Genomic DNA, 25,273 nt, shown 5'->3' with positions numbered 1-25,273 from the left:
GGATCCTGGCCCTGCCAGAGACCCTGACTCCTGGTCCTCAGGGGCTGTGGTTTGTAGGGTGGGGCCTGGCGCCTACACAGAGGGCGCATCTGGACTGCTGTGTGAGGATGCTCCTTCCCTGTGGAACTAGCCCCTGTGGAGGGTTTCTGGCCCTGTAGGGTGTCTCAGCTCCCGTGTGTAGGGGGTCCTGGTCCCTATGTACATGCAGGAGCTCTCATGCCCTGTGTGGGGCTCCTGCCCCTGCCTAGGAGGGATCCTGACCGCAGGGTGCTGACCTGTGTGGCTGTCATTCTCCAGGGTCCAAGGCCCTCAAGGTGCTGAGTCATAGCCTTGGAAGATGAAGGTCTCCAGGGTAGAGTTCCGCTGGACCCTGTGAAGGTCAGTGTCGATGGGGGACTGACCTGGGCCCCCACAGGCTGGGGCCAGCTTCTTCCAGTGGGTGGGACCTGTGAGAACAAGGACTGGGGTCTTTGGGGTGGGGGGGTCAGGGAGGCAGCCTGGGGGTGCAGCAGAGGGTGGCCCCCATACACCCAGAGGATAGCCCAGCCTCAGGAAACCCAGCTCCCTGCTTCCCCCACACCTGAACAGGTCACAGCGCCCCCCCTTCTCTTGTACCCTGCATCTGACCTAGCCATCTAGTCTCCGGATTGACTGCCCCATGGTGAGATGAAGGCAGAAGGGTCTCCGGCACACAGCTGCACACCCACACTGGGACCTCTATCACCTGCACATGCTTGGGCTGGCCACAGTGGCACACCAGCCTTGACTGACTCGGGACCGACAGTCACAGCAGGCCCAGACTCACACACAGGGGGACAGTCACACACTTGCACTGATGGCCAATCACTGGGGCAGAGCACTACAGACAGAAACCTGCAAAGACCACAGAGTGCAGGGTGCAGACTGTCTCTTGGCCACTCTTGCACCACAGGCACATGCTCTGGTGGTCCCAGGACACAGACTGATCTCACACAGCCTCACATGACACTCTGTCCTCACCACACTTGGGGTCCTGGGAGTCGTAGCAGCAGGCGCCTATGGAGACAGTGGGCAGGGGGCTGAGCTGAGAGGCCAGTTGTCTGGGCCCTCTCTAAGCCCCATGCCATCAGCTGGAGTCCAAGAATAAAGTAGGCCAGGGGCTTAGGCCAGGGGAGGCCAGTGAAGAACCCTCTCTCCTGTCACCCCTACCCCAGTATTTTCTGCCCCCAGTCCCTCCCCACCCCCAGTGGCAAGACCTAAGGGGTGGTGGAGCGTGGCAAGAGAGGGTAGATTGGAGACCAGACAGGCAGAGTCCTGGTGCCCACTCTCAGAGTCTGCGCCACACCAGCTGCACCACAAGGAAGGCGAGCATGATGCCAGGGGCGCTTGTGGCTCAGTGGCAGCCGCAGCTAGGAAAGACTAGAAAGTGGCCAGGCTGCTGCCCTGGCTGCTACGTATGTATTCATTAGCTAGGTGGGCTAGGGGCATGGCTATTGAGGAGAGGGTGCGAGGAGGCAGTCCCCAGGCAGGGCCACCAAGAAGACAGCAAGCTCTCCAAACTCACCCAGGTGTGCTCTGGTCCCAGGGCTGCACTGAGTGCCAGCAACAATCGCTGAGGTTAATCCTGCAGGAGAGGGGTGACCTATTATTATCCCCACTTACAGTCCAGGAAACAGAGGCTGGGGACCCGAATGACACACCAAAGCCACCAGCAAGAAAGGTCAAATAGTGAGGGCACCTTGGACCCCAGCACCCATGACTTTCGGGGCAAGGATAGGAGGAAGGTGTAGGATGTCTCTTGCCCCACTGTGGGCCTGGAACTGCCACCCCATCCCAAGACCACAGCCTGCCTCCCACCCAGCAACCCCCTGTGAATCCAGGCCAAGACAGGAGGTCAGGGGAGGGGACTTCTTTACACCCCACGCCTCTTTCCAATCGCCAGAGGGCAGGGCCCTACCCACACTGGGGATGGGAAGACGGCCCTTACCCAGACGCAGGGCTCGGGGCTCTGTCCAGAGTGCTGACAGCAACCTGTGTGCCCAGGACTCAACACCACCACTCCACTCCTGCCCCAGAAGATGGGATAAAAAGTGAGGGGCCGCACCCTTGAGGCTCCCATCCCTGCCAAGGGACTTACCAGCTCCTTTCCTAACCCTGATCCCTCTCACGTCCGGCCGCCGGACTTCCCCCAAGTATACACACCTGGAATGCCCCCAGAGCAGGGCATGCAATCACACTTCCTGGGCCTCTACCCTCTGACACCCAGATATGGCACTGCTGGACATGTGTGAAGAGGCTGCAGAAGACCTAGGCTACTTTGTAACACTAGGTGGCTTGGACTGGAGGGAGGGGCTGTTTCCAGCCACCTGGATGTTGAGGGGAGCTTAGAGCAGATGGGGCCAACACCCCGTCCCATGCTGGCTCCCAGATGGTGTCAAGCAGCCTCTATGTGGATCCTGTGCAAGTCAGCAACACCTGCCAAGGCAGCAGCCAATGCCCCAAGCGAGGCTGGGTGCGGCAGGATAACTGTAGGTAGCTCAGGGCTGCTGCTCTCCCTGCACACCCTACCTGGGGGCTCCAGGCTCAGCTCTGCCTGGTCCTCAGGGGGTTTGCTGGACGCCTGCAAGGGCTGCAAACCCTAGGAGCATTCTGCTGAAAGGTGGGTACCCAGTCTCTTCCACCTTAGCCTGTGGCAGCTGTGGGGCTCACACCAAGGACTGACCATGCTTCTTCCAGAACACAAGTTTATTTGGCATTTGGATGAAATGGTTCTCACAGCATCTTAAGAAAAGTTAGTGTCAACCCAACCAAAAACTAAAAACCCTTAATGAAAGGAAAACATAAAAAAAACAGGCATCAAGACAATGTACAGTATCAAATCCCACCTCCACATGGCAGGTCAGAGGGCACCTGGTCTCCGAGAAACTGTGGCAAGGTGGTCCTGGGGTAGGAGGACCCCTGGAGCACAAGGTTTGGCAAGGGTGGCCCCGGGACTTGCTGGTCAGACTGGGGGCTGCAGCAGGCCTTGCAACGGGGGCAATCTGGATGGCGGTGCAAGGATAGATGAGCGAGTCCAGCTCTCCTCACGCCCGCAAGGGCCTCCTGGAGCCACAGGTGTTCCAGGCAGCTCTGCCATGTGGACCTTCTGACTGGCCTGACGTGCCAGTGGCCTGAGTGCTTGTGGAGGCGCATGGGGAAGGGGCCACCCAGTAACCCCTGGCCAGCCCAAGGCCCACCCTCTGCAGCCTGCATGGTCCACTTTACCCCATTGCCTCGCTGCCCTCTACGCGTCTGACTGGCCCTAATGTTCCTCTGGTCCCCAAAGGAAGCGTCCCAGTCCCACATACCTCGTGCCAGCCACCCTCTCCTGCACACACAGTTCTGAGGCCAGGCAGGAACCCTCTAAGCTCTCAGGATCAGGCCCATGGGGGACTCTGCTGTGTGGTCCTCGGGCCCTCACTGGCCACCTGGCACCCATAATGCACATGCCTGCTGCTCTGGAACCTGGCTGCTGTGTCCCAGTGCATGTGGGATACACGACGTGCTTCCTGCTTTTGTCTTCTGCAGGCAGCGGGGGACTCTTGTGGCCAGCACTTCCTTCTCAAGAAGTAGCAGCCCTTCTCCAAGAGGAGCGCAAGCCTGCCCGCACACAGCCTCTAGCATCATGCTCCAGCAGGCCAAGCTCAGGGACAGGCAATTCAGTGACAAAACTCACAGCTCTGGCACAAAGGTCAAGTCTGTCCATGGGTAACTCAAGATTCTCATTCCACACGGGATGGAAAGAATGGGTCTCCAGCCACAGTGTGAGAACGTGTCAAGGGGACTGTGCATGGAGTCCGTCCCCGAGCAGCGCCACAGAACTGCATGCTTCAGCCAGGCCTCCCAAGTGCTGCCCCCACAGGTCTGGAAAGACTGAGTGAGACAGCCCTGCCTCAGCACAGCCCAGGATGTCTATGACCCTGGAAGAGTGGGCCCCCACTGACCTGCAAAGTTCCATGTGCCACCCTCACCTGCAAACGCTTGGCCACAGACACATACAGAGACAAACATATAAAGGAAAGATCCAGACATTCAACGTAGAAAAGATGGATGTGCTAAAAATCGCACAGAACCCGCTTAATCTCCAAACCTCAGAAATGTTAAAGGCCCTGTGTCAGGCAACAAGACCACTGCCCAGGAGCAGGCAACAGGGTCCTTCAGGCAAAAGGGTCCCAGGCAGGGCCCCCAGCCCCTGCGCTGCTGAGGAGGGGCCCGGAGGTGTGCATGCGGCCGCTGGGCACTGAGCTGCAGCAGTGGCGGTGATGTAGAGTGGACTTGAAGGAGAAAGATGCAGCCCAGGATGGTGGTTTCAGCCACCCCTCCAGCAATGAAGCAACCCTTTATGGCACAAACAGGGTCGGGGGCAGGCCCAAGGGCAATTCAACAGGAGGCAAGAGCTCAGGGCTCCAGAGTGGAGAGACAGGAGGCAGCTCAGTCTCCAGAGCCAGCAGAGCACAGCCCCACTCCAGAGCTTCTTCCTGAGGCAGCCATGCACAGCAATGCTGGGAGGGATTGACGGGGTGGGGTCAGGCCTCCTGCCGCAGAGCTGGGCTGCAGAGCGCCCAGATGGAAAGACACCGTGAAGAGCTCAACCTCCTTCCAAGCTCTCCTCAGGGCTTCAGGTTCCAGAGCCCCAAGGAGCTGCCAGCCAGGGGCAGGGCCACCCTGATATTCACAACCGGGCTCGTGGGGCCATCTTCAGTGCAGCCACTGTGGCAAACTCAGAGGCTGCCTCCCTGAAGCAGACCCACTGCCTACACCACACTGACAGTCCAGAGGCCCCTCCTGAGGGCGGCCAGCAAGGGGCACCATGGCAGCCCCCGCTGTGCCCATCCCAGACTGGGTCAGCAGGTCTCTGGACAGCACACTGCAGCAAGCAGGCCCACCACAGACGCGTTGGGTGTGGCCATGGCCCACAGTACCTTCTTCATTCCCTGCCTCTAAAATGTGTGGTCTGAACAAATTTTGTCACTCTTCTGCCATTTATAAAGGCGAAGACAGTGATCCAAAGCTAAGCATGTTTCTGAAGCCCTCAAGGAAGCTCCGTGCAGGCCATCACGTCTTTTGGCAGGAGGCGGGCTGCGGTCTCTATGTACACAGGCATGCCCACCAGTGATGTGCGGCAGTGGGCGGCATCCAGGCTGGGACAGGGGCCTTTCAAGTCTCCCCAGGGACCGGTGTTTTCGACAACAGACAGGTGCTCCCAGACCGTTGGGGTATAGGCCGGGCCGTCTACACCACAGTATTGAAGGAGCTGCGACTGTGGCGGCCGCCCCCTGGCAGTGCCTCTGCAGCTGGGATGCTCCCACTCTGGGCAGGGTCAGGGGGCACGAGCAGGGAGCTGCTGCTGTCGGCAGAGTCTTCCAGGTCTGCCAGAGAGGCCCCCACAGTGGGCAGAGGCTGCTCCAGGCGCCGGGGTAATGCACCTTCACTCCCACCATCCCCAGGGGCTGGCAGGCTGACCTCCGCAGGCTCAAAAGCATCATCGTCTGCAGGGAGAGACAGAAGGGTGTCAGAGACAGACATAGGCCTGGCACAGAGGATGCAGGGGAGCTGGGCAGAACCAGGAGACACTCCTCCTGCCTGAACGCCCCCGTGAAGCTGGGTGGTGAGCAACACCTGGGTGGCTCCCCGGGCCTCAGATTTTGAAGGAGGAGCCTGCCCCACATGACCCCTGTTGTACCTACTGCTCCCTGTGGCTGGGAACCTGGTATATGCAAGGTGCAGGACACATCTCAAATGGCAGACACGCGCCTGTCCCACCATCGGTGTCAGGTCGGGGAGACACACTGACCAGCAGTCACTAGAACAGAGGGGCCCAAAGGGAAACTGTCTCAGACTCAGTACGGGTGAAGACCCAGCTCAGCGGGAAGTCAGGGGTATTTGTCATCAGGGAGGCACTGGTCCCAGGTGGGTGGAACAACATTCAGGACTGCAGCTGGAATGTGACAACCGTCGTGTGGGCAACAGGGCTGCAGGGAGCGGCCTGGAAACCACACAGGTGTCTGCAGGAAGCTCTGATTCAAGGTAGGCTGTGTGGTAAGGAGTCCACTCGCTTTGTTTTGCCCGATCTTTATTACTTGGTTTTTTTTTTTTTTTTTTTTTAAGAGACAGGATCTTAAAAGACTGCACGCTGGTGTGCAGTGACGTGACCATGGCTCATGACAGCTTAGAATTCCTGGGCTCAGGTGATCCTCCAGTCTCAGCCTGCCCAGTAACTGGCACTACAGGTGTGCCCACTATGCATGGCTAGTTTTGAATTTTTTGTGGAGATGGAGGTCTCACAGGCTGCTCTCAAACCAACCTGGGCAACATAGTGAGACCCCTCCTCCCGCCTCAGCCTCCCAGAGTGCTGGATTACGGGTGTGAGCCACTGTGCCTGGGCTGCCTGCTTGTCATTACCACAGGCCGTGCTGTCTGAAAGCTGACAGCACAAGGCCCCGGTGACGCATCTCCCTCCTGGTGAGCCCCTCACAGCCCCCACCCTGCTCTGCAGCCTGGCCCACTGAGGTGTCTGGGATCTGCTGCCACCCACTGGCCTCCCTTGCAGGAAGCTGGTCCTGCCCTGAAACACTGTGACAATCTTGTGTCCTGAGGGCAGGGGTCCAATCCAAGTCTTTTCTGCATCCCCAGATCATGCAAGAGCTGTGACAGCTGACCAAACACACAAACAGGACTCAGACGTTTTGGCACAGCAGCACCAGCCTCACAATGCCCATTCTGCTGAGATGTGCGGGCATGCAAGGAGACAGCCGCCTTGGGGTGGCAGTGCCTGCCAAGTACACTATAGGTTTGTGTGTGTTAGGGGGCCTAATGCACAGGCAGATGGGATGGGACACCTGCACCGCTCACCAGAGACAGGGACAGGCCAGGGGTCGGGGGCCTGCCTCTCCTTAGCTACACAGCCTTGAGGAATGGTGCCACTATCAGATGGGTGGCAGACTCCAACTATGGGCCAGTGGCACAGAAGCTGCGCTTTCCTCCCACCTCACAGAGCTGCCTCCTGACATGACATGAAGGGCTGTCACCATGGTGTCTCTAGCTCATGTGTCTTTACAGACAAATGACTGGCTCCTGGGTCTGCGCCAGCCCTGTCCTCACAACTGCCAGTGCCCGGCTCCCCAGGTCTCTAGAGCTGGGCTGAGGGCCCTGAGGGCTGCCCAGTTGACAGGTGCTCACAGAAGGGAGGGAGGGAGGGGTCTCAGGCCTCCTCAGAGCTCTCTGCACAGATCGCCAGGGGCGGCCAGGCAGGGAGATCAGGATCCCTTCTGCACGGGCAGCCCCAGGAGGAGCCTTAAAGGAAAAACCAAAGACAAAGCCGGAAAGAAGTGAGGCCCCAGGCCTCTGCAGCTGGGCAGGAGTGCTGGGCTTGGCCCCACGTGCCAGGTTACTTGACAAGGTGTTCCCTCTCCCTGGGGAGTCAGGCACCTGCAGGGTCATAGAACACACTGTCCGGGTGGATGGAGGCCTCGTAGGGCGGCGGGGGGTCGTCGGGCTGGCTGATGTCCGGGTACTTGTATGCCGTGTAGGGAGGTGGAGGGTCGTGGAAGTGGAAAGTCCCACCCTCTCCGTCATCAGAAAGATGCAGCGGCGTGAGGCCTGTGCCGAACCCGTCTGGGCCGTAATCAAAGCCAGGGATCCTGCGGCCGAGGTTGAAGTGGTGCACTAGGCCATCAAAAGTGTGGAATGGGAACAGAGACAAGTCACTGGCGGCAGGCTGCCTGGCTCCTGAGCCCCCCACCCTCAGGCTGGGCCTGCCGTACCTGAGTGCACACACCTGGCCCCACTGCCTACCCCTCAGCCACATTCAGCATCCCCATGAGACCCCCGGTGTGCTCCATGGCACGTCCCACCCTCACCACACCAATCTGTCCCTCTGGGCTGACACTTCTGCCAGACCCAGCCTCTGGCTGCCCACAACCCTCCAGCAAGGGGGTGATCCAGGCCTCTGATCCTAAGAGGCCTCCGAGTTCTGCCCACCCTGTGGTTTGGGAGGAGTAAGGAGGGTCTTGGCAAGAACGTTCCTGGCCCACAGGTGAGGACACAGACCCCACAACATGCGGCATTCAAATCTGACCAGGGGGCCCTCCATCTGCCTCTGCCCTCTCTGTCCAGGGCTGAGGAGCTCACGGAGGAGACAGGGGTGACCTGGGGTGGGGATGGGGACTAGGGCTGTGGCCCTCAGAGGGCACTCACAGTTTGCTCCAATCAGGGACTCGATGCGCTCCCGGCGCCGCTGGCGCAGCCGGTGGACCATGAAGAGCAGCAGGGACAGGATGAGGAAGGAGGAGATGCAGCTGACAACCAGGCGCATCCCGCTGGCCATGGAGTCGAACAGGCTGTTGCCATCTGAACGGGAGGGAAGGAAATGGCCAATCTGAGAAGGGGGACCACCCTTGTGCTGGGCTGGGGATGCTGTCGTCCTCCTGCCCAGGCGGGCTGTGTGGACGAGGCACGCAGTGTCTCCCTGCACTCAACCATCTTCAGGATACATGTGAAATAAGGCCACTCAAAATCAAGAACATGGGGACAGCACAGAAGCAGAAGAGCGAATCTCAGGTCAGGAGGAGCATCTCACCATGGCCCCCGGGGCTGCTGTGTGCTAACGCCCATCTGACTATCACAGGAGCAAAGTGGGGCTTCCTGTCCTAGGACCAGCACTCCTAGCAGGCTGCTCACGCACTGCATGCTCCAGGTGCGGCTGGGGAGCGGCCCTCCTGCAGAGGTGCACATCCTTTTCCAGGGGCCAGGGCTGTGCACAGGCCACCACCCATATCCGTCCAACAGCAGCTTTCCTTTTGTCTGAGGCCTGGGCTCTTGGAAGGAAGGTGCTCAGTTGCCCAACAAGATGAGCCAGGGGGAGGTGAGGGACAGCCCCGTCCTGGTGAGAGGCCAGGGTTGGCCAGGTAGGCAGGGGTCTCATGACAGCTGCTGGCAGTTTGGAGTGGGGGTGGCGTCCCTGCGCAGCATGGCTCGGGCGGCTGCCGTGGGGAGGACAGGCTGCAAGAGAGTAGCATAGAGCGTCAGGAAGCCAGGAGGAGGACCTGCTGCGGCAGAGAAGGGAAGGACAGAGGCCTGGACCGGGTAGCAACAGACTGGGAGAAGCGACAGTACAAGGTACACTTGGGACTCAGATTGCCACAACTCCCTGATGGACTGTGTGGGGGAACAGTGAGTCCCTGTGGGCAGCCGCACGGTCAACTCAGGTATCGTTTCACAAATGAGCCTCTGCTGTGGTTGGGAGTGAAGCCTGTCACTTCAATCCTTAACAAGCCATGGCAGAGAAAATGTGCATCCCCTGATGCACCCAGTTCCAGCACACACGTGCAGATGACACCTGGACACAGCACTGGGTCGCACAGGCTCCCCGCTGAGATGCTCTCCTGGCTCAGCCACACCCACACACTGGGTACACACGCACCAGGCGTAGGTGTAGGAGGGCTGGGTGAACCCGACTCCACCTCTTTGCTGGGTGAGTGGGCAGGAGGGTCCATGAAGCTGAGTCCCAGCCAGACTAGACGCCAAGGAGCACCGGGTCTAAGCTGCTGCACCTTCCTCTGCTCTTCTTGGACCCTTTCATGCTTTTCGTGGCCACCACTTGGCTGGGATGCTACTAGTATTCAGTAGGTGGAGGCCAGGGGTCCTGTTCAACATTCTCCAGGACAGCCCCCATTACACAGTATCTGGTCCAAATGTCAACAGCGCCAAGAGTGAGACACCCTGTCCTGGTGCAGTGCACACCGGCCTAGGGGCTCGCTATGAGCTGCCCATGGGGAGGCAGAGATGATGTGAGTGGCAGCAGGCATGAAGGGAGGATTTGTGCCAGCCATGCATCTATAACATGCTGGCACTTCCATGCACTCCTGACCTATGTAAACTGGCAACTCACAGAAGTCACAGAATAGTGGAACCAGGAAGTGGTCCCAGAAGTAGCTGCCTCCACAGACCAAGAGTGAAGGCCAGGGAGACTTCAGAACGAGGAGTGACCCATCAGCTCCTGGAAGCAGAAGAACCCGCAACAGCAGGGAGCCTGCTAAGCTAGGAATGGCCACTCCCACCTCTGCAACAATCTCAGCACTCCCACTGCCTGCCCCAAGGAGACACTTCACAACCCCCATGTGAGTGGCTGGGCTCCCAGAGCCCTCAAGTCATTCCTGCTAGCCCAGGACACTCGATGCCCACAGAGATAGCAGCGCCAGCTCCTGCCCTCCTCCCACGGGGCCAGGAAGCATCTCCAAAAGCTGCAGTTGTTGCTGACAACACATGAAGTGAACATGTGAGAAGGATACATCCTCTCACCAATTAGCTGTTTTTTCTGATGCTTCTGAACCTCCTCCAGTCTCAAGGGCACTCTCATCAGTGGGCGAAAGCCCAGTGGCCCAGGGACTGGCAATGTGCCTGTTCACTGGAGGCCAGTTCAGAGATACCAGGGGAGCTCCTAAGGAAGCAGCCCCTTTGCAATGACTAACTCTTAAATCAGTTCTAAAATAAACCCAAGGACATGGTCAAGGTCCCAATTGTCCCTCAAGGTGGGGACCAGAAATAATCATCTCTCAGAACCAAGCCACTTGTAGTCAAGCACAAAGAACAGAGCCTGCCCCAGAAGCCAGAGGCCAGCCCAGGGACCCCAGAGGCCCCTTGATAGGGCTGCTCCCTCCATGGAGTTCTGGGCTGCGCAGCTGCGGTTGTCTTTTGTCTCTGAGCTATCCTGTAGCTCCCAGAGAGAGGATCCAGCCTGTGCATGAAGAACTCCAATCACAAGGAGCTCACTGTTTCACTGAGCTTGGTTACCTCGTAACAGTTTCCAAATCTCCATCAGAGACGGCAAGGGGAGCAGAAGGTCAGCAGGGATCAGAAGCTGAGACCAGGAACCCAATGTGGGCTCTGTGCCTGGCAGCTGCACCAGCCAAACACCTCAACATGCCTCTGGGAACCTCATCATATCAGGGCTGCCCAACAGCAGCAGAGCAAGCAGGGGCAGAGGGCAGCATGAGTTTCAGCTGCTCTGCACCTTGGCCAGCACTTGGTGCTGTCAGTTTCATTATTTCAGCCTTTCGAGCAGGGGTGGTACCCCATGTGGATTTAGTTTGCTTCCCTAACGGCCAATACTGAGCATCGTTTCAGGTGCCTGACTGCCATCCTGTATCCTCTTTTGTAAAGTGTAATAAAGTAAATCTTCTTCTAAAGCCATTTTTCAATAGGGTTGTTTTGTTTTCTTATTAATGAGTTTTGGTGTATTCTGAATATAGACCTTTGGTGTGTGTTTTGCAAATATTTGTTTTGATTCAGTCAGGGGCTTATCTTTTCATTTCCTTAACAGTGTCTTCCAAAGAACAGAAGTTTTCAATTTTGATGAAGTCGAATTTGTGTTTTTTTTAAAGATCATGCTAAAAATGTTGCATAACTCATGGTCACAGATTTCTCTCCTATGTTTTCTCCTATAGAAGTTTTATAGTTCAAGGTTTTACAGTTGTGTCTATGACTATTTTGAGTAAATTTTACATACAGAAGGAGGGATAGTGTAAGTTCATATTTTTGGCATATGGATGTCCTGCTGTCCCAGCACTAGTCATTGAAAGACTCTCCTTTCTCCACTGAACCACCCTTGCACCTTTGTCAAAGATGAGGCTGGTCTGAAGGTAGTGAGTTATCTCAATTGACTGTTCACAGTCAGTTAACAGATCAAACTCCTTGTTCTATTCTTTTCCCGTTCTCACTACTGCACTTGACTAGTCTTAAACAAAAAAAAAAAAAAAGGAGAGAGATCACTTGATTATATGTAGTGTGGAACTATTTCTGGACTGTTCTGTTCCACTGATCCATGTGTCTATTCCTTCATCAGTACCACATTCATAAACTAGGTAGCATGGACCCTCCAACTTTGTTCTTTGTAAAAACTACTTTGGCTATTCTAATTATTTTGCCTTTCCACCAACTTTTATCTATCTTTTTATTATTTAAGAGACGGGGTCTTGCTATGTTGGCCAGGTTGGTCTTGAACTCCTGGCCTCAAGCAATCCTCCTGCCTCAGACTCCCAAAGTGCTACAATTACAGGCATGAGCCACTGAACCCAGCCCACCTAACTTTTATTTATTTTATTTTTATTTTTTAAGATGGAGTCTCGCTCTGTCACCCAGGCTGGAGTACAGTGGCATGATCTCGGCTCACTGTAACCTCTACCTCCCAGGTTGAAGTGACTCTCCTGCCTCAGCCTCCTGAGTAGCTGGTATTATAGGCATGAGCCACCATGCCCAACTAATTTTTGTATTTTTTGTAGAGATGAGGCTTCACCATGTTGGCCAGACTGGTCACAAACTCCTGACCTCAAGAGATCCACCCTCCCCAGCCTCCCAAAGTGCTGGGATTACAGGTGTGAGACACCACGCCTGGCCCCACCTAACTTTTAGAATTAGCTTTTCAATACCTACAAAAATGTCTGCTAGAATTTTGGTTGGGATTATACTGAATCTATAATTTGGGAAGAGTTAACCTCCTAATGATATTGAGACACCTGATCCATGAACATGGTGTCTTCCCTTTTATTTAAGCCTTTGATTTTTTTTCATTACGGTTTTACAGTTTGCAGCAAACAGAATGTGCACATATTTTATACTATTTATAATTGGGTATTTCATGTTTTTTGGTGCTATTATTAATGGTACTTTTCTCAAAAATTTCAATTTTCAACTGTTACAGGTAGATTATATAAATATAATGAATTTTTGTTAAGTTGACCTTCTATCTGGAGACCTTGCTTAAACACACTTATTAGTTCTTGTAACTTTCCTATAGATTCCCTAGGATTTTCTATGCAGCCAAGTAATCTGTAAAAGGAGATGGTTTCATTTCTTCCCCTCTGGCCTGGACGGTTTTTCACTTCTTCTTGCCTTCTGGCACTGGGCTTTGACCTCGAGCACAATGATGACAGGGTGGCAAAAGTAGACACTCTCAGCTTGTTGAAGGGGACATTCTGATGCTTAACACATGACATCCTATTCCCAGAGTCTCCAGTTTTGGTAATAGTGTCTCGGTTCCTAATGCAGTATGAGCACTTCCCAGGAGAAGGCCCCTAGGAAAGTCAGGAGTCCACGGAAGCATTGCCACAGGGTGGGCAGAGCAGGGCCCAGCTAAGTTGCTCTGGCCGTGCAGGAGAGAGGGCTGCAACTGCTCTGGGCCCACCCAGATGCACTAAGGGCCCTGCTCTGCTAAGAAGTCCTTGGGGCTGGGCAGGCTCTTTAGGCCATACACGTCCACAAATGGGTCATCCTTGTACACATCTGGGCATTCTTACAAAGCTTGGACATAGTGGCAAGGCAGCACTGGTAGACTCCTAAGAAATGGAACCAGGAGTCCAGGTAGCATGGCTTATGAACAGTTTGACTCTTGTAGCCCGTCACTAAGTTGGAGGTTTAAAGTTATGTGGCTGGGAACAGGGAACTTTGTAAGCACTCAATTGGTGCTTCTCATGGCCTTAAACAGACATGCACCCGATACGAGGAGAAACTGCCCTGTAGAATGGGGTCCAAGCATCACCCTCTAGCTCTGGGTCCTCTGATGGGCCTGGCTGCAAATGTAGCCTTGTGCTCACCACAGTCAACTGCACATGTCTAATGGTGCATGCCAGAGTGCCCACTTTCACCCAGCCTCAGACACGGCCTCTGGAGGACAGCTCTGTCCTCCCACCCAGCAGCCTCCTGGCGTGGAGGGACACTGACAACATTCCACTCAGGGGCAGATTTCACTGTTGTGGCCCAGCCTCCAGCTGCAGCCTCTCCTCTACAGGGACCCTGGAGACGGAGATGGCCATCACACCCTGCCAAAGCTGCTCTTCTACAGGGTCCGCAAGTCCAGGGACTTCAATAAGTCCCCATCATTTCATTCTTACTGTGGCACCCAAGAAAGAAAGAAACTCATACTTTTGATTTACATTTCTCTTGAGATCTGAATTCACACAGAGCTGCAGCTACACTGGTGTGCAGAATGACAAAGCATGCCCCTGGAGTGTGAGGGGTGTTAACATCTCAGAGAGCGGCGACCCACCTGCCCCTCTCTTTTCGCAAGTGGAAGGAAGAGGATCACCCCAAGATCAGATTCCCTGTACTGTCTACCTTAAAGCCCTGCCTGGTGGTGAGGAGTCTGATCTCGAAACTCAGAATAATACTTCATCTTTTTCTTGAAGATTCTAAGGTAAAAATGGATGACTGTAAGCAATGACAACTGTCACTACCCTCCGTATCATACTAGAGAACAGGAAGAGTTCCAATGTGGACATAAATTAGAAGTCTAGGCTGGGTGCGGTGGCTCATGCTTGTAATCCCAGCACTTTGGAAAGCTGAGGTGGGTGGATCACTTGAGGTCAGGAGTTCAAGACCTGGCCTGGACGACATGGCGAAACCCCATCTCTAGTAAAAATACAAAAACTAGTCGGGCGCAGTGGCACACGCGTGTAATCCCAGCTACTGGGGAGGCTGAGGCAGAAGACTGGCTTAAACCCTAGAAGCGGAGATTTGAAGATAGGTTTGAAGCTGTCAGTGGTGATTTCTGAACAAACAGCCACACTCAAGTTCAAGTTCATTTGTGACTGCTGCCTGTCACCCCAGAATGGGAAGGAGGCAGCTGGAAGGGTCGTGTCAGACACGCCCACTAGAGTAGTGGCATCAAAGTCTTTGAGACATCTCCGTGACAAACGCTGCCACTGCTGCTGCTCCATGCTCTATAAACTGCCCTGAGTCCTCACCACTGAGGAAGCAAAGGGACGCCTAGCCTCCAGCCCCAAATAGGGAGGCTGACTTGGGACCTACTATCAAGAGTCTCACCTGGGTCCAGACACATGAACTTGCAGCACTCTTTGGGGTCCTTGCGGTACTGCTGGCAGCCCTGGGGCCTCTCACAGAGAGCAGCCACGCACATCTCAGGCTCCCCTCCATGGCAGGTGCAGCTCAGGCATGGGTCGTCCCCCTTAGGGGTGAAGTAGAACCCTTCATCCACCACGTTGTCCTTGATGTCAACACACGTTTGACCTGCAATGAGCATACATTATGTACAGATGTATCCACTGCCAAAAAAGGTAGCCTCCCCATATGGGCCTGCGAATGCTACCTGCTACCTTAGAATGGGAAGGAGGCAGCTGGAGGGGTCATGTGAGACATGCCCACTAGAGCAGTGGCATCAAAGCCTCAGAGACAGCTCTGTGAGCAAACGCTGCCATCACCACTGCACCACTTGACATGAGCTGACCTTCCCTACCTGGGCCTGGGGAACCAACGAGGCAACTGAAGACTTGGCCAGATTGTGCTGAGAGTCTTCCTAGGACTGGAATGTCATGGATCTGGCACACGGCACAGGGAGTAGCTGTCCAAGAGCAGTCACTACAACACACTGTTAGGACAAAGCACATCCAGCCAGGGCAAATGGAGGCCAGAGAGCCAGGATGGAGCAGACTGCCAGACTCCAGGGTCACGGCAGAAGTGTTTGCCTTGAAGTTGCCAAAGTAGATTATTTACGAGATTTTCTCAATTCTAAGATGCAGCTGCTATGAGTATTAACCATTTCAAAATCAGAATGTGTTTAAGGAAGCTGCCAGTTCTGCTTGGGAAGACAGTCCACTGGACCTGAGGCACACTCTGCACAGAGCTGACCTGGGACAAGAGTAAGAGGAATGGCCATGGCTAAAAACCCAGAGTCTTCAACTGGTAGGCAGACATTGCGAATGCCTGGAGGAAGAGAAAAGGGATGAAGGAGCCTCCGAGAGCTACCCTCAGTGAAAGGCAAAGAGACATGAGAAGGTAGCTTGTTACAGTCTCCAAATGGGGTAAGGATGTCCAGAAAAAGACTCTACCGAAATTTCACAACCACAGGTCTATGCCTCACTTAAGATTGCAGTCAGCCAGGCGCAGTGGCTCACACCTGTAATCCCAGAACTTTGGGAGGCCGAGGCAGGCGGATTGCCTGAGGTCACGAGTTCGAGACCAGCCTGGCCAACATGGCAAAACCCTGTCTCCACTAAAGATACAAAAATTAGCCAAGCGTGGTGGCATGCGCCTGTAACCTCGGCTACTCAGGAGGCTGAGGCATGAGAATCTCTTGAACCCAGGAGGTGTAGGTTGCAGTGAGCAGAGACTGTGCCACTGCACTCCAGCCTGGGCGACAGCGTGAGACTCTGTCTCAAAAAAATAAATAAATAAAAGGATTGGGATCAAATCTAGGTCACCCATGTGGTCAGGAACTCCCAGGGCAAGATACTCACATACAATTATTCCCTGGCTAAAACAGAGAAAAAAGAATGAAGAGAAATGAACAGAGCTCCCAGAGAAATGTGAAACACCATTAAGCACACCAACATATGTGAAACAGGAGTAACAAATGCAGAGGAGGGAGAGGAGAGAGAGAAAGAGGCAAAACAAATACTCGAAGAACTAACAGTTGCAAACTACTCAAATTCATTGAAAAACAATAACCTACACATCCAGGAAGCTCAACAAATTCCACATAGGATAAACACAAAGGAGCCACAAACTGACACATCAGAGTGAAAATGCTGAAAGTGAAAGACAAGGCAAAAACATGAAAAGCAGCGAATGGGACATGATTTGTTACTTATAAGGGAACCCCAAAAAGACAAACAACTGACTTCTCAGCAGAAACAACAGAGGCTGGGGCAGTGGGATAACTGCTCACAGAAAACCATCAACCAAGATCCAAATCCAGCAAAGATATCTTCTGAAAAATAAAAGTAAAATAAACTTTCCCAAACAACAAGTGAGAGAAGTTGTTTGCAGACTCACCTCGTACAAAACACGAAAGGCAGTTTTGCAGGTTAAAAGTATGCAATCCCCAGATAGTAATTGGAATACTAACAAGAAACTGAAGAGCAACAGTAAAGGCAATCATGTGATTATAAATTACAGCCTATATGCATAGTTTTCCTCCTCTATTCTCTTAGCTGATTTAAAAAGCAATTGTATAAAATAATATGTATGGAATGTAGTGTTGAGTCTATAACATACAAAAATGTAACACACTTAAGATTTGCTAAGAATGGCACAAAGGTGGTATGTGGGAGCAAAGCTATACTGGACTAAAGAACCTTGACCTAAGTCTCACACCTTAATAAAAAACTCATTCAAAATACGTCCTAGACTTAAATGCAAAATGGAAAATGATTAAAATTTTAGGGAAAAACACAGAAGAAATGTAAGGCTAGGCAAAGAGTACCTGGACTTGAAACCAAAAGAATAATCCATAAGAGGAGGCTGGGCTCAGTGGCTCGCACCTGTAATCCCAGCACTTTGGGAGGCAGAGGTAGGTGGATCACCTGGGGTCAGGAGTTTGCACCCAGCCTGGCCAACATTGTGAAACCCTGTCTCTACTAAAAATGCAAAAATTAGCCAGGCGTGGTGGTGGCTTATGTTGGTAATCGCAGCTACTTGGGAAGCTGAGGCACAAGAATCACTTGAACCCAGGAGGTGGAGGTTGCAGTGAGCCAAGATTGTACCACTTCACTCTAGCCTGGGCAACAGAGTGAAACTCTGTCTCAAAAAAAAAAAAAAAGAGCCGGGCGCGGTGGCTCAAGCCTGTAATCCCAGCACTTTGGGAGGCTGAGACGGGCGGATCACGAGGTCAGGAGATCGAGACCATCCTGGCTAACTCGGTGAAACCCCGTCTCTACCAAAAAATACAAAAAACTAGCCGGGCGAGGTGGCGGGCGCCTGTAGTCCCAGCTACTCGGGAGGCTGAGGCAGGAGAATGGCGTAAACCCGGGAGGCGGAGCTTGCAGTGAGCTGAGATCCGGCCACTGCACTCCACCCTGGGCGACAGAGCAAGACTCCGTCTCAAAAAAAAAAAAAAAAAAAAAAAGAGAACAATCCATAAAAGGAGAGATGAATAACCAGGACTTCATTAAAATTAAGAACTTTTTTTCTTTGGGTAAACTTATACTGCCAGGGAAAAACAATAACAAAACTTTCTTTCCTGAAAGCTCATTTGAAGAGGATGAAGGCAAGCTACAGACTAGAAAAAATATTTGCAAACCACATATCCGACAAAGGACTGGTATCTAGAATACATAAAGAACCTCGAAAATCAACAGTTTAAAAAAAACGAGAACAAAACAGATCATTAGTTCACACCTGTAATCTCAATACAAGAGGATCACTTGAGCCTAGGAGTTGAGTTTGAGGCCAACCTAGACAACACAGTGAGACCGTACATATCTCCATAGAAAACAGAAAATTTAGCCAGGCATGACGGTGCACACCTACAGTTCCAGCTACTCAGGAGACTGAAGTGAGAGGACTGCTTGAGCCCAGGAGCTGGAGGTTACAGTGAACTATGATTGCACCACTGCATTTGAGCCTGGGTGACAGAGCAAGATCCTTTCTCAAACCAAAACGAACAAACAATGCAAAGAGAAAACGGAAAAATAACATGAACAACAAACAATATACAGATGGCAAATAAGCATATGAAACATGAAAAGGTTTTAACATCATTAGCCTCAGGGAAATGCAAATTAAAACCACAAGGAGCTACATGTCTACATAGATATCTGCATACCTAACAGAAGGGCTAAGATGAAAAATAGTGAAAACGCTAAGTGATGGGGAAATGAAATCACTCCTACATTGCTAGTGGGACTATAAAACAGTACAGCCACTCTGGAAAACAATTTGCTTGTTTCTTTAAAAACTAAATATGCAACTACACTACAGCCAAGCAGGTGTAATCCTGGGCATCTATCACATAGGACTAAAAACACATTTGCAGCCAGGTGCGGTGGCTCATGCCTGTAATCCCAGCACTTCAGGAGGCCGATGCGGGTGGATCATCTGAGTTTGGGAGTTCAAGACCAGCCTGGCCAACACGGTGAATCCCGTCTCCACTAAAAAGACAAAAATTAGCTGGGCGTAGTGGTACATGCCTATAATCCCAGCTACTCGGGAGGCTGAGACATGAGAATTGCTTGAACCCAAGAGGCGGAAGCTACAGTGAGCCAAGACTGTGCCACTGCACTCCAGCCTGGGCAACAGAGTAAGACTCTGTTACACATACACACACACACACACACACACACACATCAAAGAAAGAAAGAAAACATGTTTGCACAAAAACCTGTATGCAGATGTTCATGGCAGCTTTCACTGTAATAGCCAAAGACTGGAATCAGCCCAGATGTCCTTCAACACTTGAGGCCTATAGTTTGAGACCAGCTTGGGCAACATAGTGAAATCCCACCTCTACAAAAAAAAAATACAAAAATAAGTTGGGCACAGCAGCATGAACCTGTGGTCCCAGCTACTCGGGAAGCTGAGGCGGGAGGTTCACCTGAGCCCGGGAGGCTGAGGCTGCAGTGAGCAGTGATCACACCACTGTACTACACAGTGACAGAGACCTTGTCACCAAAAAAAAAAAAAAAAAAAAAAAAAGGAATAAATTGTTAATAAAAGTAACAATGTGGATGACTCTCCAGGGAATTATGAGTGAAAAAAGTCAACTCCGAAAGGTTGCTGACTATATGATTCCATTTATAGATCATGTCTGCCTCATGACGATACCTGACAAAGGCCAGACCACATATGAGCAAAGGCCTCTGACCTACCACTTCTGTGGCAACCAGTCTGGGGCAGTCAGGATCTGGTCAATGGCCACCAGCTTCTCTATTTTGAGTCCATACTTCCAACTCAAAACCCACCAGGGAAAGCCAAATATGTTCTCCAAACCAATCACCTCCACTGCCCTGCTTCTAGTCAGCCTGCCTCTAATCAGAGCATACCTGGAGTCTTTAGGGCCCTGGTGAAAAGCCACTGTGCTGGACCCAACTCCAGCTGCAGGAGGGTCAGAAGCAGTTGTGAAGGGTCCACCCTGGATACTCAGGGCACTCGGCCTGTCTAAGGCTGAGATGCAGTTAGAACATCAGACCCTACTATCAGCATGCTAACCAGCTTTGAGTCACACAGTGGACTACTGCTAGGCGGGCTGCAAAAGACAGACTCTCTAGAGATGTGGCCCAAAGGGATAATCTAAAGTGGAGGGTGGCGGAGACATGAAGAAAAACCCTCTGGCAAACCAGCCTCCACCCAGAACAACAATCCTGCTGAATACGAAAGCCTGAGGTGCACTGAGAGCAACTACAGTACCAACAAACCCCAAGCCCAGCCCAACTCTCACCCAGATCAATGCCCTTCACTGTACTAAAGACCCTCCCACAAGAAAGGCCCAGTGGAAGTAAAGGCACAGCCATTGCAAGCACAAAACTATTGAACTCAGTCTCTATTGTCCCACACAAGATGTCAGACTTCCAACGAAAAGCCTAGAAAAAAGTACCATGCTCCAGAGACAGAACATTCAAAAAACCAGACTCAAATATGACACAAATGAAGGAACTTTCCCACAGGGAATTTAAAATAACTGTGATTAATTTGTTAAAGGTTCTAATGGAAAAGCTGGACAATATACAAAGTTAGATGGGAAATTCGGATGAGAGATGGAAACTATAAGAATCAAATGGAAATCCTAGAAATAAAAAAACAGACAAAATCAATGAAACAGATGAAGAATAACTTCAACGGGCTCATAGGCAGACTTGACACAGCCAAGGAAAGAATTAGTAAACCTGAGGACAGGTCAACAGAAATTACTCAAACTGAAGGACTAAAAGAATCCAGGAGATATGATGACTAGATGTAATGCATGATTCTGGACCAGGAAAAAAAATAGTTATAAAGGATATTATTGGAACAACTGATAAAACTGGAATGATGGATTGTGGATTATTGTATGGCACTGTATCCATGTTAAGTGTCCTGATTTTGATCCACACAGTGTGGGTACATAAAAGAGTGTCCTTTTTCTTAGGAAATATACACTGAAGTAGAAAAGGCTTAAGGTCCACAGTATCTTCAGTTTACTCCCAAGTGATTCAGAAAAAAATATGCAGAGAAAGTGAATGATAAAGTAAATGTAGTAAAATTGAAATACTGGCCGGGCGTGGTGGCTCACACCTGTAATTCCAACACTTTGGGAGGCCGAAGTGGGCGGATCACGAGGTCAGGAGATCGCGACCATCCTGGCTAACACGGTGAAACCCCGTCTCTACTAAAAATACAAAAAATTAGCCCCGTGTGGTGGCAGGTGCCTGTAGTCCCAGCTACTGGGGAAGCTGAGGCAGGAGAATCGCTTCAACCTGGGGAGGGAGAGCTTGCAGTAAGCCGAGATCATGCCACTGCACTCCAGTCTGGGCAATAGAGCGAGACTCTGTCTCAAAAAAAAAAAAAAAAGAGGACCAATGTCAACAAGAACGCCTGCACCACGCTCGGCAACATCAGACACATGATTCACAAGAACAAAGCCTCTCTTCAACCTGCACACAGCTGCCATCCCAGGGCCAGCGCCATCCCGCGAAGCCAGAAGCCTGTGATGAAGAGGAAGGGGACCTGTCCCACCAAGAGCTCCTGAGGCCCCTGCCCCCCAAAAGCAATAGAGTTAGCTGGCTAAAATAAAATAAAATAAAATAAAATAAAATAAAATAAACACATCATAGACTGGCAAGGTAAACTGAGAAGCAGAGAGAAGGATGGCAGAAGTGGGGGTGGGGAGGTGACCGATGGACTCAGATGCTCCAGAGACGCCAAGTCCTTGGGTCCTCATTCCCATCTATTCTCTTAACAACACTGCAGCAGGGAGGACGGGGAGGACTGTCTCTTCCCTGGGAAAGAGAAGAGTGGGCTCTAAGACGCTGACCAGCTGCCCTGGTCACAGAGCTGCAGACGGGCCCCAAGAACAAGGTGTGAGCTGGTGAGGGGCGCCCACCACAACACGGCAATCAGGTTCTGCCCCAGAAACCTTGGCTGGTGAGGGGCGCCCACCCCAACACGGCAAATCAGGTTCTGCCTCAGAAACCTTGAACTCAGGGTCCAACAAAGTGACACAAGGGCCCAGACATCCCCAAGAACGCCAGCTCAAGGGGGCTTACTTCTTTTACACAGAAATGAAGACTTCTCGTAGCAGCTCTCGGCGTGCCAGCTGTGGAGGTCGTGGTGCCGCAGGGTGGGGAAATGGAAGCACTGAAGCTGGGCACAGAACACGTTGTCGTTCTCAGACATGGCCGAGGCAAAGATAGGGTCTGGGGGCAGGAACACCTCTGAAGAGCCTGTTGGGGAGACAAAAGGTGGGGCTGGACAGCATCACGTCAGAGGACAAGTTGTGCAGTCCTCAAGGGGACCATGGCGTCAGACAGGATCATCAACCACAGGGCCTGGGCCGCCAAGTGCTGGTGGTCATTATGGCCAGGTGTTCATTCGGGACTCCCCAACCTCCTGGGAGTCACCCCAGGTGCTGGGCCTGGCAGGAGCCACTCTGTGGGGCCTGTAAGCACACAGGCCACAAACCCTGGGTAGCAGTAAGTGCCAGCCTGAGCACCAAAAGAGGGTGCTGGATCAGGGTTAGTGGGCGGCATTTAAAGTTAGAGCAACAGCATGAATAACAAAGTAATGGACTGTAGCACACTGGATTAAAATGCAAAAGGGAACGGGCAGGGGAAAAAGGTAGGAAAGTTCTCCCTTAGGACAGAACACTCAGTCATAAACAGAGGAGTCACAAAGTCCAGCCGGCACCCATGAGGAAGGCACCGTCAGGCAGCATCGGCACTGGCCAGCACTACCACCAGCTGGCTGCAGGCAACACTTAGGAAGCACTGGTTCCCAGGGACCTCTCTCAGCTCAAGGGAAACTGTCACCACTCAGCTCCTGCCTATCTAAGCCAGGCACAAGGCAGTCAGAAACCATGTACCCTCGCCACAGACAGCGTGAGGGTTGGGGACTGCTAACCTCCAAGCCTCTCTCTGCAAGCTTCCAGGTGGGCTCTGGCCACACCCAGGGCATGGCACAGCCAGCCCTAGGCCCCACTCTCTCCCCTGCACGGCCCTTCCAGTCTGGGCCGCTGAGATTCCTTGAGGCTTACCCAGCCAGGATCACTGGAAACACAAAGCAACCTTTCCAAGAAGCAGAATAATGAAGGCACACCTGGCGCTCTCCCCTCCTAAGATAGCAGTGCAGCTCACCCCTTCATAAGCCTCTAGCATGCTCACCTGCGTCTTTTGGAGCTCCGTTTACAGCCAGCACTAAACATGGGGCTCTGCCTCAAAAGAGCCAGTGAGTCTGGAAGCAGGCCTATGCTGTGGGCCTGTGGATGGACAAACGGTGCCCTGCCATGGGCAGGACAGCTCTCAGGAAGCTCTGAGACCTGAAAGACCTGTGCCGGGCCAGCAGGCAGTCACCGCAACAGCTGCGCCCCCTTCCCAGAGACACACAGGCCTAGCATCTTGCCTGCCTCATCGGCATGTATCAGACCCACAGCAGGGGAGGAAAGAGGCCCACTGTCTGGAGTCGCCTCCCCATACCAACTGAAGCGTTCGTCTCCACTGCTGACAGTGGGTGCCACCACCATCACGCTGTGCACCGCCCCACCTTTTCTCCAGGCCCCCGAGCCCCTGCACACCCTCCTCATCTCCCACTGATGCCCTCTCACCTAAGTAGAGCCCCTCTCCTTTTAAACCCTGTTTTCTTCACTATTTGCCTTCTTGTCCCATGGGATGAAAACCAAACGGGTTCCTTCCAACCTTTAACAAACAAAAAATCTTCGGTACTGAAGCTAGTTGCCAGCCCAGAGCTCCTGACCACAACTACAGTACATGACGGCAGACCGAGACCAAGGCCACAAATGACCTCTCCGGGCAGAGTCCTGGGACCCAGCATCTAGCCCCAAAAGCTGCCTGGACTGGGGCACAGCCAAGTCAGAGAGTGGGTCAGGCAACCAGCAAAACAGGGTTCATGTGGGACTCCAGGCCAAGGTTCAGTAAGCCACACAGTGCTCCCTCCAGGCAGTGAGCTGCGTGGGTACCTGTGCAACGCCCCTGCCCAGGGAAGCTGCTGGTGGTTCTGCATCCAGGTGCTGACTGGGGGCTGGTCGTGCGGGCACTGCACGCCTACCCAAGGTGCAGCCTTGCAGAGTGGGCAGGTGCTCATCTTTGGAGCGTCCCTGGAAGGGCTCACAGTGACAGCCATGAATGAGGCAGCCTGTGGGGCTGGAGAAGAGGCTGGGGAGTGGTAGGTGATGAGGGTAGTGAGGGAAGGGACTGCTGGCTTTGATGGAACTGTGATTTCTATGAGAAACGAGAGCTGTGAACAAGGGAGCAGAGGTGAAAAGGACCCCCGGCAGCTGTGTGAGGAACGGTGGGACTGGGGCCAGGAGACCAGATAGAGGCCACTAGCACAATCAGGTGAGGGATGATTGGGTGTCAGGTCCAGGTGGGGGCTGCAAGACTGGTGCCAGGTGATGAGATCCTGGACGTATTCCAAAGGTGTGAGAGGAGCCAGGAGGCTTCCCTATACTGCACTGGGGATGAGTTCTGCAGATTTTTCTCCAGGGCCTCCCACTTCCTCCTGGACGCCCCCTTACCTCAAACATCCCACTCTTCCTGAAGGACCCTCATCCTGGAGAAAGGCCCTGTGAGCAGAGCCGCCCCGGCTACCAGAGTGACTGGGAGCAGTTCCTCGCGCAGAGCCCTCCTCCCAAGCCTCCCTCCAAGACACTCCTCCTCAACCCCTGCCACCCCAGCAGATCCAGTCCTCACCTCCACAGGGCGGCAGCAAGTTTCCAGGTGCCCCCCCATTTGTCCACACATGAAGTGTGGGCAAGGCTCTGACAGGAGCCTTGGGCTGGGCCGTCACCAGCCACCGGAGGACACCCTGCTCCAGAGACTGATACGTGAGGGCATCTGAACGTCACTTGATTACCTCTGCCACCACATCTTCTCCCACACGTGCGAGCAACCACTGCCACCTCCATGTCTGCCCCTGCTCCCCGAGCCTGGAGAACCCTCCCCAGCTCCCCCGGCCCCCTTGTTCCTGTGGTGGGGAGACCTTCACTCACTTTTCTGAGCCCTCAAAGAACCTCCCCTTCCTGTCTCGCCACCTCCGCAGCCAGATTGAGCCTCCACTCAGGGCCCACCAGGGGCTGTCCAGATCCTCCCGAATGCCCCACCATGGTGGCAGCTGCCCCACTCAGGGGCTGTCTCCCCTCCAGGAACTGCGGCGACCCCAGCTGACCCCATCCTAGCCCAATGGTCACCTCACCCGGAGGGCAGGGTCTCTACAATGCACCTTCCAGTGGCTGCTAGGCCGGCCTGGCCCCTTCCTCACTGCTGACTGAGGTTTCTAGACGCCAGGTCCCGCAGGCTGGCCCAGGACCACAGCCCTG

At 53.2% G+C, this 25,273-nt stretch overlaps 1 protein-coding gene across 6 annotated transcripts in view; it reads right to left on the bottom strand.

Annotated features, from left to right (window-relative positions):
- Positions 1-2,706: 2,706 nt before the first annotated feature.
- Positions 2,707-25,273, bottom strand: part of DGCR2 (DiGeorge syndrome critical region gene 2) — an 80,539-nt gene continuing 57,972 nt past the window's right edge. For 3 of the 6 annotated variants that reach the window (XM_037994841.2, XM_037994840.2, XM_007975075.3), the window contains exons 6-10: positions 21,990-22,166; positions 14,836-15,039; positions 8,215-8,367; positions 7,447-7,683; positions 2,707-5,507 (exon numbers count right to left, since the gene is read on the bottom strand). In XM_037994841.2, coding sequence (XP_037850769.2) covers positions 5,251-5,507; positions 7,447-7,683; positions 8,215-8,367; positions 14,836-15,039; positions 21,990-22,166 — 1,028 coding nt within the window. In that variant the 3' untranslated portion in view covers positions 2,707-5,250. Of the gene's footprint in view, positions 5,508-5,701; positions 5,822-7,446; positions 7,684-8,214; positions 8,368-14,835; positions 15,040-21,989; positions 22,167-25,273 lie in introns of all 6 variants that reach the window. The other 3 variants (XR_005239160.2, XR_012089542.1, XM_037994842.2) reach the window with 2 other exon arrangements.

The sequence above is a fragment of the Chlorocebus sabaeus genome, chromosome 19 (assembly GCF_047675955.1).
Source record: "Chlorocebus sabaeus isolate Y175 chromosome 19, mChlSab1.0.hap1, whole genome shotgun sequence".
NCBI classification, from domain to species: Eukaryota; Metazoa; Chordata; class Mammalia; order Primates; family Cercopithecidae; genus Chlorocebus; species Chlorocebus sabaeus.
Note: the sequence above shows the minus strand (reverse complement) of the source record. Positions and strands in the feature narration are given on the sequence as shown.